We start from the raw sequence: 14,440 nt of genomic DNA, 5'->3' as shown, positions 1-14,440 counted from the left end.
ACAGGTAGAGCCACCCACTGAGAGGTTTAAGTCAAGGTTGATGCGGCACTGCCCTCATGGGTCAGCCTCCTATTCTGGGCTGTTTGCATGGGAAGAGGGAGCTCTGGGGAGGACCAAATCTCTGAGGCATCTTCGGCAAGCTTGCACCCCACACCCGTCCCCGTCCGGCTTGCAGAGTGGTAAGCTCAGGCTAGCCACAACAGAAGCACAGACATTCCTTTCCCCTGGAGTAATTGTGGAAAGCCAGAACAACGTAATTCAGGGAAAAACAAAGTTTTAGGACTGGAATGTGCAGGCTGGGTGAATTTATTCGTTGTTTGCTTTGTCTTGACCGATCTCCCTGCCCCCTGCCTTGCAGAAACACCAGCCCTGGCTCTGTGTGGCTCACAACAGCCCTGCAAAGTGGGCTGGGCTGAGATGTGGGGATTGGGCAGCATCTTTTAATAATAATAATAATAATTTATTATTTATACCCCACCCATCTGGCTGGGCTTCCCCAGCCACTTTGGGCTGCTTCGAAAAGCATATTAAAATACTGCAATACATCAAACATTTAAAAGCTTCCCTAAATAGGGCTGCCTTCAGATGTCTTCTAAAAATCTGGTAGTTGTTGTTCTCTTTGACATCTGGTGGGAGGGCGTTCCACAGGGCGGGTGCCACTACCGAGAAGGCCCTCTGCCTGGTTCCCTGTAACTTGGCTTCTCGCAGAGAGGGAACTGCCAGAAGGCCCTCGGAGCTGGACCTCAGTGCCTGGGTAGAACGATGGGGTGGAGATGTTCCTTCAGGTCTACTGGACCAAGGCCATTTAGGGCTTTAAAGGTCAGCACCAACACTTTGAATTGTGCTCGGAAATGTACTGGGAGCCAATGTAGGTCTTTCAAGACCGGTGTTATGTGGTCTCGACAGCCACTCCCAGTAACCAGTCTGGCTGCCGCATTCTGAATTAGTTGTAGTTTCTGGGTCACCTTCAAAGGTAGCCCCACGTAGAGCGCATTGCAGTAGTCCAAGCGGGAGATAACCAGAGCATTCAGCTTCATGGCTGAGTGGAACGTTTGTTCCTGAGTCTCCCCATGTTTGAGTCCCGTTCTTTAGTCTTGTCTCCTGCCACCAAAATTTCAAGCCACACAGGGTTTGCTTTGCAGTGGTGAAAGTTCTAGGTTCACAGGCATCACCAGCTTAAAAACACAGGTGAGCTGGCAGGTGGCAGGGAAACGATTGCTTGAGAAGGCAGCTACTGGTGAAGTTGTTTATCCACTATTATGAACATCATTATCACCCCCATCCGCTTATTACTGCCTTCCACACAACCATTTCACCCCCCCCAATTTTTTATTCATTTTATAACACTTCATTTTAAACAGAAAAACAGACAAATCCTTGAATAATAATAATAATAATAATAATAATAATAACAGCCACAGCTGCTGCTGCTGATTTTGAATTGAAATAATTTTTATTTCATTTTACAAGTCTAGACATCCATCTTTACAGATTCCTCCGAATCTCTGGACTTCCCACCTTCCCCTCCTTGGGTCCTAATGTCAACCTTTTCAACTGCATATTATTCAGTAGTCCATCTTTCGCATTACTCCATCATCTCCATAGTATTTGCTATGTTACAAGTGTTATTGCAACCCTGCTAATGTTTTCATCTGCTTACAGTGGTCTCCAAGATGAATTATAAATCCCCCTGACTCTTTGTTAAAGATGGCTGCTGTTGTTCCAATTGCGCTCTTTTGTTCTTCCGCCAGTGGCCTGATCACCCTCAACCACAACGACAGCTACTACCTGAAACCCCCAGCCAGCCCGGACTCTGAGCCTCACATCGTCTATAGGGCAGAACACCTGCCAATCAAAGGCGGGACCTGTGGGCATGGTGACCAGATGCAAAGCAGCATAGCCGATATCGCCCGGTCCTTCAATCCATCTGCACATCAGCGGGTAAGCCTTTGGGCACGATAAGTGGACAGATTTGGAAGCTAATAGGTTTTTGTTCATCTCACCTTTCCGGCAAGGATAGGGGTATTGAATTTAATTGTAAATTATATTCCGGAAACGTGGGAGATTACAAGTGGTCAAAAATAAATAAATGGATGTACCGTGCTATATTAGAAGCAAAAAAAAAACTTGTTTTGATGAATTGGAAGAGCCACAAAAAGATTCCATTGAGCACATGGATTGATAATACGGACAGATTAGCTACATATGAATGAATTGCATGTCGACGCAAATTAAGAATGGATAAATATGAAGAAATCTGGAAGGAGTATTTAAGCAATAAGAGGCTGATAGTGGTGGGAAGTAGGGGGAGGAGAGGTGGGGGAAATATTGTTAAAAAGGTGTAGTCATAGGTATATTAGTGTATTCAAATCTGAATTGTCAAATTGTGTTATTAGTGTTGTTATGGTTTTTGTTGTATGTGTCTTTTGTGGTTGTTGTTTGTATTGAAAAAATGATTAAATAAATAAATAAATAAATAAATAAATAAACCAACCTTTCCAGAGCTCAAGGTGGCGTTCCCTGGCTCTCACCCACCCCACAACGAGATCCAGTGTGGTGTAACAGTTAAGAGCAGTAGACTCGTAATCTGGGGAACCGGGTTCGCTCCCCCGCTCCTCCACATGCAGCTGCTGGGTGACCCTGGGCTAGTCAGACTTCTCTGAAGTCTCTCAGCCCCACTCACCTCACAGAGTGTTTGTTGTGGGGGAGGAAGGGAAAGGAGATGGTTAGCCGCTTTGAGACTCCTTCGGGTAGTGATAAAGCGGGATATCAAATCCAAACTCTTGAGGTAGGTCAGAATGAGGGGCAGTGGCTGGCCAAGGTTGCCCACGAAACTTCGTGACTGAGCGAGGATTTGAACCCTGGTCTGGCTCCTGGGTCACGAGTCGCGTCCAGGCTGTGCCAGCAATTCATGGAAATGATTCAACCATATGCCAGAAATTTAGGTTAGCCCCACCAAAATCCACCTGTACCAAAATATTATTTTTTATCGTACTGTAGGTTTTGAAAAATAAAATTTTATTTTATGGTTTCTTGTTTATATTTTGAATGAGACATATCTGAGGACAGCAAAATCTTTTCAGTGCTTAGGGCCTCTAAAGGTCTTAATCCGGCCCAGGCGAGGATCACCACAATAGTTGCTTTTCCTTCCTTCCTGGTGAAACTGAACAAATTTGTCTTTCAGAAAAGGAGAGATGCCTGGAGAACCCTGAAATACATGGAGCTCTTCATTGTTGCAGACTACACCCTGGTGAGAATTTTTGATGTCAGGATGTTGTTGTTTAGTTGTTTAGTTGTGTCCGACTCTTCGTGACCCCTGGACCAGAGCATGCCAGGCACTTCTGTCTCCCACTGCCTCCCGCAGTTTGGTCAAACTCATGCTGGTCCAACCATCTCGTCCTCTGTCGTCCCCTTCTCCATGTGCCCTCCATCTTTCCCAACATCAGGGTCTTTTCCAGGGAGTCTTCTCATGAGATGGCCAAAGTCTTGGAGCCTCAGTTTCAGGATCTGTCCTTCCAGTGAGCACTCGGGGCTGATTTCCTTCAGAATGGAGAGGTTGGATCTTCTTGCAGTCCATGGGACTCTCAAGAGTCTCCTCCAGCACCATAATTCAAAAGCATCAATTCTTCTGCGATCAGCCTTCTTTATGGTCCAGCTCTCGCTTCCATACATCACATTGCTGTCAGGTAGCATGGGTACAAAGAGGGTTTCGTACAATTCCTCTGTGAACTGAGTGGTCCAGCCATGCAGAGACTCCAAAGCCCACCTTCCCAGCAGCCCAGATCTTGCCAACCTATGTGCCCTTAGCCTGGCTTTGTGGCGCACAATGCTTCATGAGAAGAGGCAAGATACAAGGGTCCACAAATGCATTTTCCAGCTTTCTGCTGGGGAGTGTGTTTTTCCCCTGAGAGATGGCCCAGGATCGAGCAGGAGCCCTGCTCTCCTTCTGTGCTTGGAGAAACATCAGGACTTCCGGTGGTCCTAGGTAGGAGAGAATGAGGAGAGGTGGTCCTCAACGCTGCACTGAATCTTGGAGATCATTGGAGAGCCAGGGGCTTCATGAAGCTTCCTGAATGCCCAAAGCTCAGGTCAGGTCCCCGACCAGATGTCCCTGGCAAGACCACAAGCAGGACAAGTCTTCTGCTGTTGTTGGTGTCCACCTGTTCCAACGTGGTCCCTGCCAGATGTTTTGGGCTACCAGCTCCCATCAGTGATGGCTGGGGATGATGGGAGTTGTAGTCCAGAACTACACCAGGAAAGCACCAGGCAGATGAAGGACAGTCTGGAACGGTCATTCCCAAAGTGGGCGGTACTTCCCCCCCAATGGGACAGTGGGATTGGATCGAATTTGTTGAATGAGTTAAAGTGATTGGTGTCAATTAGATTCTGGATAAATGTGAATCAGTTGTGACTGCTTTGAATTTTAAGTGTGTTTTGAATTTTAAAAGTGTATTTTGAATTTTATTGTATCCAGGATTCTTGGGAGAATGCTTTGAATGTGTTGTTGTTGTTACTTTTATTATCTATATACTTCCCATCATCCAAGGAAGGGGGGTTATTGTATTGTATTGTTCTTGTTTTCATTATGTATTTTGTGTTTTAACTTGTATTTTTATGTTGTGAACCACCTTAAGGTCTGCAGATGAAGGGTGGTATACAAATATAATAATTCTTACCAAGTCATGCAAACTGCTATTCTGAATAATGCTTCCTCTAGGGTAGGGGGAACTGGGGGTACGTTTAAGGAACCAAAGGCTTGATAAAGTTTGGGATCCGCTGGTTTGGATGAAGACAGATCCTTCTGAATTTAAGCGCAGTCATTCTCACATATTCCGTGCATCGTGGGGGAAGTAATTCTTCAAAGAGCATCCAGCAGTGTGTGTTAGTTTCGGCTGAAGAAATGTCCCTAAATTTGTTTCTTTGCCCCTCTCGTTCTCCCTTTCCCCTTTCTCTTCCACCGTCTCCTTCCCAGTTTGCATCTCAAAAGCAAAATCTGGGGCACACCAAGCACCGGATCTTGGAGATCGCGAATTACGTAGACAAGGTAATTGCTCAGAGACCGTCAGCAAAACCTGGGTTATCCACAGCTACCTATTCTGAACATCAAGGTCATAAGCCCATAAAAAGAGCCCTGGAGCTGGATAGCTCGGTTGGTTAAAGAATGATGCTGACAACGCCAAGGTTGGAGGTTCGATCCCCGGAAGGGACAGCTGCATATTCCCTCATTGCAGCATTCCTATGATTGGAACAGGATCAGGCCATAACCTTGGCGTTGTCAGCACCACACTCTTACCAGCCGAGCAAATTGAGGAAGACTCCGTTCTGAAACCCGAAGAGTCAGCGCAGACCAAGCTGCCCCCAATCTGGCGCCCTCCGGGTGCTTTGCACTACAACTCCCATCAGCCCCAGCAATGATCAGGGACGGTGGTCAGGTCTGCTGGGAGTGGTTGTCCACAACAGTGGTGGCTGGTGCAAATCAGACCTGGTAGGGCAGGAGGCAGGGAGTCCGACACTAGGTGGCGCCAGAGGCAACGAGAGCCCGAGCCAAGTAATTCTGGTTTAGTCCTCTTCCTCCGGGGAGAGTTCTACAAGGCCAGTCCAGAGACGAAGGAAGGGGAAGTTGGCCGTCTGGGCTGGATGTAAAGGAAAAGTTAAGCAGGTGGGGCTGGCACACTGAGATTAGTGGGGCAGGGCCCCACCTGCCCTAATGGACCAGCCGCCAGTCCCAGGGGGTTGTGGAGGACCATAGGCTTAGGGCCCTCGTATTTACGGGACTGCCTCTACTGGTCTGCCCCGCAGAGGACCTTCAGGTCCATGAATAACCATAGTTTAGAGGTCCCGGGCCCTAAGGAAGTCAGACTATCCTCCACCAGGGTCAGGGCCTTTTCAGTGATGGCTCCGACCTGGTGGAATGCTCTGTCCCAGGAGACCAGGGCCCTGCAGGATTTAACCTCCTTCCGCAGGGCCTGTAAGACGGAGCTATTCCGCCTGGCTTTCCATTTGAACTTAGCCTGATCTTTTATTCCCCTTCCTTCCCTCCCCCTTCCCTTTTTATGAAGATTACCCTCTCTGGGATCCCACAGCTAATTCTCCCCTGGTCTCCTCGCTGGCCCAAATAGGACCAATTCAGCCAGCTAGCCCTGGTGACTATCTAATGCTTATTAGATGGATTTCCCCCAAATTGATGTCTGAACTTTGAATTTTATTGTTATTCACGTTTTTATACTGTATTTTCTGCTGCTTCTATAATTAAGTGTTTAAATTTGTTGTTAGCCGCCCTGAGCCCAGTTTTCTGAACCGGGAGGGGTGGGGTATAAATAAAAAAATATTATTATTAATTATTATTATTATGCCTGATTTAACAGTGTTGGGGGGCTAACAGCACGCTTATTATTTCGTATAGTAAAGTTATACACGGCTTGATTTCAGAAGGCAAAACCCTCCAAGCAGCTTACAAAGAGAACAAGCCAATAAAGCTATCAGTAAAAACAACCGGAAGCCAGGATATCTGTCAGTTAGAGCATGAGGTTCTTAACCTCAAGGTTATGGGTTCGAGTTCCACACTGGACAAAAGACTCCTGCCTTGCAGGGGGTTGGACTAGATGACCCCAGTGGTCCCTTCAAACTCTTATGAACTCTTTACAACTTGCAAAAGACAAAATCTGCAATAAACTAAGAGCAGATTAAAACACACGCCAACATTCTAAGTGTGGTTTTTTTTTGGGGGGGGGAGGTTATTGGTTTTAAAATACATATTGCATTTTTACGTGGTGAACCGCCCTGCAATCTTCGAACGAAGGGTGGTATACAAATTTAATACAAAGCAATGCTAATAATGTCCAGGAAGGCTTGCCTGAGAAACAAAGAGGCCTTTAGCAGGTGCCAGAAAGTGTACAGTGAAATTGCCTCAATAGGTGGTGAGTTTCAGAGGTGCTGCCACACTGAAAGATTGATTTCTTACAAATGCAGAGCGGGGTATTATCTGGCACCTGTAAGAGGGCCAGCTCTACAGATTGAAGTACAGTGGACGCTTGGGTTGCGAATGTGATCCGTGCGGGATGCATGTTCGCAGCCTGCAGCGTTCGCAACCGACATCTGCGCACCTGCACACACGTGGGTTGCTATGCAGCGCTTCTGCGCATGCACAAAGCACGATTTAGCTCTTCTGCGCATGCGCGACCGCTGAAACCCGGAAGTTGTGGGAATGTTCTGGGGTGCAGGAGAGGATATATTGTGAGATTATATCCTAATCCAACTTGTGCTAACAAGTTCCCAAAATATCAGCAGAGTTTATAGACATTCCCCTTTAAGTTCGCAACGGTAACGTCTGCACAGGTTCGCTAGAACCTCTATAATAATTACTCTGGTAATTTCCCCTTTGTTCCCTCTTAAAATACAAGACACGACACAGTCTTTATAAAAGTATAAAAGAGTTTACTCACGTTCTGTTCACAATATGATCCCAGAAGTCACACAGCTTATAAAAGGTAAAATACATTTAGAATCTATCTTGTAGCAAGATAGTCCTTATCTCCTCTCTTGGCTGGGAGCCAAGAGAGCATCCTTAGATGTTTCCTCATCAAAAGAAGATGGCAGAGAGAGAGATGGCTGCCTGCCCTGTGCTTTTATCATTTACCTGCACAGGTGAGGCCACACCCACCTCTGGTCACATGCGGAGGAAGTCTGTCTCCAGGAAGTTTACCTGCTTGCTAGACAGACATCCCTCCCCATGTTCTAACATGTACACTCTAGGAATGTTGTCATTGACTGCTCCTGTGTTTACATCCCACAGAAGTAACCCGTTCCGGTACTTCCGGGATTGGGTGGGTATGTAACCCCAAAAAAACGCAACCAGAAGCATCTGTAATCCGAGGTATGACTGTAGTCAAGTGGGCAAGGTGATCTTGCATGTGAACTATGGGTCCATTACAGTGGTACCTCTAGATACGAACGGGATCCGTTCCGGAGCCCCGTTCGCATCTAGAAGCAAACGTAACTAGTGATGGCACGTCTGTGCACGCACGCGTCGCTTTTCACCGCTTCTGCGCACACGTATGACGTCATTTTGAGCGTCTGCGCATGCGCAAGGGTTGCCACGGAGTGCAACTCGAACGCGCTCAACCCAAAGCGCATTCAGCCTGAGGTATGACTGTATTATTGTTGTTGTTGTTGTTTTTGTTGTTGTTGTTATTAATAACCCTCCTCCTCTCTTCCTGCTCCTCTTCCCCAGTTTTACAGGTCCCTGAATATCAAAGTGGCCCTGATCGGCCTGGAGGTTTGGACCGAGAGGGACCAGTGCAGCTTGAGCAGCGATGCTCACGCCTCACTCATGTCCTTCCTCCAGTGGAAAAAGTCTCTGAAGGCCCGGAAGAAGCACGACAATGCCCAGCTGCTGACGTGAGTCATCATTTCAAAAGCAGCCATCGATAAGCTGGCTCATGCTAGGGGGCGGGTTGTGTGTGTGTGTGTGTAGGGCACTTCCCCTGCATTTTAATGAAATGATCCACCCATTATTGTTATTTTTTCCAAACCGGTACGTGAACCAAAACGCAGCTATCCTCCAGAATTTGCGCTTCTCTGAATTTTGCAATGCAGTTTTCCAGCCGCAGTGTGTGTTGTTATTGATTGCGTTTTCCCATTTATCCTGGGAACTGTAGCTTAACCCTCATGGATCTACAAATCCCTAGCACCCTTAGCAAACTACAGTTCCCAGTATTCACTGAGGTGGCAAATGGGCTCAGAGGCACACCCACACCACAGATTCAAACCATCCCTTCCCAGGGAATACTGACATTTAAAGTGGAAGAGGTAAGTTTAGGTAAAGGTAAAGGTAAAGGACCCCTGGGTGGTTAAGTCCAGTCAAAGGTGACTCTGGGGTTGCAGCGCTCATCTTGCTTTCAGGCTGAGGGAGCCAGCGTTTGTCCACAGACAGCTTTCCGGGTCATGTGGCCAGCAGGACTATACCACTTCCGTCACAACGGGACACCATGACGGAAGCCAGAGCGCATGGAAATGCCGTTTACCTTCCCACCGCAGTGGTGGGAGTCAGCAATGACTGGACCTAATTGTCAGGGGTCCCTTTACCTTTACCATTCTACGCATGAACTATAATGCCAATTCAATATAAAATCAAAAGTGCATACTCCATCTATATGGTGAATGGAATTGTATAACAACAATAGTTATGGAGCAGTGGTCAGAAAGTTATGTAACCACTGCTACTGACTGCATGTTGCAAGAAACCTAAAAAACCGACCCCAGGTCTCTTCCCTCTGTTTTCCCCCTTCCCTTTCCTGTCTCCACAGCGGGATGACCTTTGTTGGGACGACCATTGGGATGGCGCCGCTGGAGGGCATGTGCAGTGTGGAAAACTCTGGCGGGGTGAGCATGGTAAGGACAAGATCGCTGCTCCTCGATCCTCCTCTTGCTATCTAGAGCCACCTTCCAGAACCTGGTTGCTGTTTTCGACTACAACTCCCATCAGCTGGCTGGGGCTGATGGGAGTTGTTATGCACTGAGTAAAATAGGATCCAAAATGCAGCAGTCTGATTGGCCCTAGAACAATAGGATCCAGAATGCAGCAGTCTGATTGGTCCTAGAACAATAGGATTCGGAATGCAGCAGTCTGATTGGTCCTAGAACAATAGGATTCGGAATGCAGCAGTCTGATTGGTCCTAGAACAATAGGATCCAGAATGCAGCAGTCTGATTGGTCCTAGAAAAATAGGATCCAGAATGCAGCAGTCTGATTGGTCCTAGAACAATAGGATCCAGAATGCAGCAGTCTGATTGGTCCTAGAACAATAGGTTTCAGAATGCAGCAGTCTGATTGGTCCTAGAACAATAGGATCCAGAATGCAGCAGTCTGACTGGTCCACCAGAGCCACCCAATCCAGCTCCAGGTGAAAGTGAATCCGCAACCTGATTGGCCTACAGGAGAATCCCAGGATTAGCCAATCACGTGGGGCCTATTGTGTAAATAATGAATATAAAGCAGACATTCTGGGGGAACTTCCATTCCTCCTCACCACTATGAGCTGAATAAAGAGCATGAAATCCACTCTCAACTCCGAGTATATTTCAGGAGTTGTAGTTTCCAGCGACAGGATGGCAATCTGGTTGGTGAAAGCTTCTCAACAGCATCTCCTTCGACTGTGCAAAATTATCCTCTTTGTTCATGGGAGCAAGAGGCACTTTGCCTTGGGGGAAGGAAGAGTCGGGTTCTGCCGGGTGCAACCTCAGTTAGCCGCCGGTCTCAGTGTCTTTGGGGTTCCCATCCCATATCTGCAGGGAAAAGGCCCCAGATATTGGAGAATCTTTGAATTGTAGGGTTGGAAGGGACCAGCAAAGGTCATCTAGTCCAACCCGCTTCGATGCGAGAATCAAAGCTAAAGAACCCATCCAGCATCTGCTTAAAAACCGCCAATGGAGCAGAGTCCGCTGAACGTATCGACAAGCATCGTTGGGTTTTAGGGGCAGGAACAGGGTAGGTTTGGTTTGGTTTGTGTTATGTACTGAGTTGAATAGGATCCAAACTGCAGCAGTCTGATTGGTCCTAGAACAATAGGATTCAGAATGCAGCAGTCTGATTGGTCCTAGAACAATGCAGCAGTATGATTGGCTGGCTGGAACCACCCAATCATGCTCCAGATATAAGTGAATCCACAACCTGATTGGCTTACAGTAGAATTCCAGATTTAGCCAATCATGTGCAGCCCATTGTGTAAATAATGTATATAAAGCAGATACTTTGAGGGGACTTTCATTCCCTCCTCACCACTATGAGCTGAATAAAGAGCATGAAATCACTTTGCGACTCTGAGTATATTTCAGTTTGTCTAAAAGGGGTTTTGCGGCCAAACCTGAGCCCCTGAAATGCCCTGGTTTGCTTGCATTTCAAGGGGTTGGATGACCTTTGGGGGCCCCAATCTATGATTCTATGATGTTCTCCTCTCCTTTAGCCTGAAGAGGTTCCCCCTGAATGTGTGTCCCACGCCCCGGCTCCTTCGCTGTACAGCTTCCGGCAAATGCTGAAGTCCAGTGCCGGATTTACGTATAAGCTAAACAAGCTATAGCTTAGGGCCCTAGTTTCTTGGCCCCCCTATTTTTTTTTTAAGGAAATAAAACCTGGATGTACATCTCCAAAATATAAGATAAAAAACAAATAAACTAAAACCTACATACAGCAACAGTGTTTTGTGTTGTGTAGGCTCCTATTATGCAAGAACAGTGGCTGCTCGGGTTGTGAACGTGATCCGTGTGGGAGGCACATTCGCAACCCGCAGCACCGCGTCTGCACACACGCGGGTTGCGATTCGGCATTTCTGTGCATGCGCAAAGCACGATTTAGTGCTTCTGCGCATGTGCGGCTGCCGAAACCCGGAGGTAACCCGTTCCGGTACTTCTGGGTTTCGGCACGTCCGTAATGAGAAAAAACGCAACTTGAAGCATCTGTAACCAAAGGTATGACTGTAATGGGCCCCGCCTGCTAGTCTGCTCCCTAAGATATCACTAGTTTGCTCATTTCTATATATAGGGTGCCTACATTCTGCATGGACTGGTTTCATGGCAAAGGACAGCTGGACGTATAAAGGGCCCCTTACCTTCAGTAGCTTAGGGCCTCATCAAACCTAAATCCGGCCCTGCTGAAGACCTACCTCTTTCCCCTCGCTGTGTGTTTTCAGGGACCCCACCAAAAAATTCCTGGGATTGTAACCTGTTTTAGTTTTGACTGAATTGTTGCAGCCCTGGGACCTCCTGGCAGAGGGCAGGGGATGAATTAGGCATTGATGATAATGAAAATGATGACCACAATCCTCTGTCCCAGGACCATTCAGAGCTGCCCATTGGAGCGGCCGCCACCATGGCCCATGAAATCGGCCACAACTTCGGCATGAGCCACGACCCTGAGGGATGCTGCGTTGAGGCCACGGCGTCCCAAGGTGGCTGCGTCATGGCTGCTGCTACCGGGTAAGAAGGTTTGGGGCAGGGAAACCAAAGATGAGCTTGTCAAAGCCTCAGTGACACACTGGGCAGTGTTGTTGTTGCTTAGTCGTTTAGTCGTGTCCGACTATTTGTGACCCAAGGACCAGAGCATGCCAGGCACTCCTGTCTTCCACTGCCTCCCGCAGTTTGGTCAAACTCATGCTGGTAGCTTCGAGAACACTATCCAACCATCTCGTCCTCTGTTCCTGCTGCTTATGGAGGCTACCCACATGCATGTTAATTGCTTGCTGAATTTGTTAATCCTATACACAGGCAACTCTCCATTTGCGTTCAAGGCACATGTAACCGCAAACCCGGAAGCGGCGCAAAAAGGAGCAAAAACAGCCCTAAAAGAGCTGCGAAAATGGCACAAAAATGTTGTTGTTTAGTCGTGTCCGACTCTTCGTGAGCCCATGGACCAGAGCATGCCAGGCACTCCTGTCTTCCACTGCCTCCCGCAGTTTGGTCAAACTCATGCTGGTAGCTTCGAGAACACTATCCAACCATCTCGTCCTCTGTCGTCCCCTTCTCCTTGTGCCCTCCATCTTTCCCCATATCAGGGTCTTTTCCAGGGAGTCTTCTCTTCTCATGAGGTGGCCAAAGTCTTGGAGCCTCAGCTTCACGATCTGTCCTTCCAGTGAGCACTCAGGGCTGATTTCCTTCAGAATGGATCAGTTTGATCTTCTTGCAGTCCATGGGACTCTCAAGAGTCTCCTCCAGCACCAGAATTCAAAAGCATCAATTCTTCGGTGATCAGCCTTCTTTATGGTCCAGCTCTCACTTCCATGCATCACTACTGGGAAAACCATAGCTTTAACTATACGGACCTATGTTGGCAAGGTGATGTCTCTGTTTTTTAAGATTCTGTCTAGGTTTGTCATTGCTTTTCTGCCAAGAAGCAGGCGTCTTTTAATTAGATGCCCACTTTAAACAGCCACTGCTTCCGCCCCACTGGAAGCTGTAATTTGTTAAGCGTGCTGAGAGTTTTTTTGGAAACCCCCTATTCCCCTCTCAGAGCTACAATTCCCAGAGTTCCCTTTGGAGAGGGTGTGATTGTTAACCCACCCTGGTAACTGTGCTCCCCTTTCTTTATTTTCCCTGCTGCCATCCAGAAACCCAGGAGCCAGGGGCATGGCACTACCAGCCCCAGAAATTAAATCCGGTTTTCTTGCAGCCAGCAAGGATGCAAAAATGGAGACAGATGTACAATGGCGAGAGAAGGGGGGGTGCGAATCGAGTGCAGTTGTCTTTCGGAAGCAAGCCACATGTTGGGAAACAAGGGTCTTGTTCCGTGTCTGTCGGACGTGTTGAGAGGAGCCGGCACAAAACAGTGAAGCCTTTCTCCTCTCCAGAAAGCGCCCAGCATGAGGCTGTTTATAGACTTAAAGACACGGAGGGTTTGAGGGCCCCAGTGCTTGTGTCCGTGCCGCCGACGTTGGCGGCGGGATCGGCTGTCGCACAAAAGAGCCGTTGTCGAGGGGGAAGGGGAAATGTCAAGGAGACCACGGGGCTCGGATTTCAAGGCGGTTCAGGGCACCGAAATAAATCACACGGAGGAAGTCGGTTTTGGAGAGAGGGTTCTGGGCTGGATGGGTGCAGTGGGACAAGACTTCTCTAGGGACAAGCCACACATTTGGGCAGAAGCCCTGGCTCCGTGGTAGAGCGCCATCCCAGGAGACTGAGGGTGAGGCAGTGGGGCGTAGTGGTTAGAGCAGTGGGACCCAAACTTTACGGTTCCACAGACTCATCCCCTGTGCCCTCCCTACCTTATTTAAAGCATTATTCATTTTTTAAAATAAATTTTATTAAGGTTTTTAGAGACAAAAACTTAACATCGCCACCCTGTTTTTAAGAAAACCAAACCAAGACTTTTCTCTAGATACAATAAAAACACAAAAAAGGGGTGAGGGAGATAAATAGAGTAGAAAGAGGTTAAAAGAGAAAGATCGAAAAATCAGATTCAGAAAATAAAGAACTTCCGATTCTTTATGTGTCTGCTTTATAAAAACTATTCACTTTGTCCAATCAAATCTAACACCCAACAAAGCCACTTTCTGTAAACAAACATTATCTTCAATCCTCAAATCCAGATATCATTATTTCTTTTTCTTTCTCATGCAAAAAAATCTATGAGGAATTTCCAATCTTTAACCAATTTAAAATAAAATAAACAATATATATAGTTTGCATGTCCCACCACGGAAATTAATAACACAATAAAACAGTGACAATTTATGGCGCAGTTAAAACTGCACAATTTAACTAATTCAACAAAATGCATGAACTTGATCCAATGATGCCAGCTTTTTGCAATCTGAAGGTCCGTTACGCCTCAAGCGCCCCTCTGCTTATTATTATTATTATTATTATTATTATTATTATTATTATTAGTTTTCATCTAGTGTTTTTAAGTTGTGAACCTTCCTGAGATCTATAGAAGAAAGGCAGTATGGAA

The 14,440-nt window shown here is 47.1% G+C and overlaps 1 protein-coding gene across 3 annotated transcripts in view; it reads left to right on the top strand.

Annotated features, from left to right (window-relative positions):
- Window positions 1-14,440, top strand: part of ADAM33 (ADAM metallopeptidase domain 33) — a 94,252-nt gene that overhangs the window by 55,305 nt on the left and 24,507 nt on the right. For all 3 annotated transcript variants that reach the window (XR_014568342.1, XM_083756409.1, XM_083756408.1), the window contains exons 6-11: window positions 1,752-1,941; window positions 3,185-3,250; window positions 4,973-5,044; window positions 8,231-8,397; window positions 9,306-9,390; window positions 11,828-11,970. Coding sequence is in view for 2 of the 3 variants with exons in the window: in XM_083756409.1 (XP_083612535.1) it covers window positions 1,752-1,941; window positions 3,185-3,250; window positions 4,973-5,044; window positions 8,231-8,397; window positions 9,306-9,390; window positions 11,828-11,970 (723 nt within the window). In the remaining variant the exon portion in view is untranslated. The remainder of the gene's footprint in view (window positions 1-1,751; window positions 1,942-3,184; window positions 3,251-4,972; window positions 5,045-8,230; window positions 8,398-9,305; window positions 9,391-11,827; window positions 11,971-14,440) is intronic.

This window comes from Podarcis gaigeae (assembly GCF_964106915.1).
Source record: "Podarcis gaigeae genome assembly, chromosome: 9".
Taxonomy (NCBI): Eukaryota; Metazoa; Chordata; class Lepidosauria; order Squamata; family Lacertidae; genus Podarcis; species Podarcis gaigeae.
This window is presented reverse-complemented; position numbering and strand designations above follow the sequence as displayed.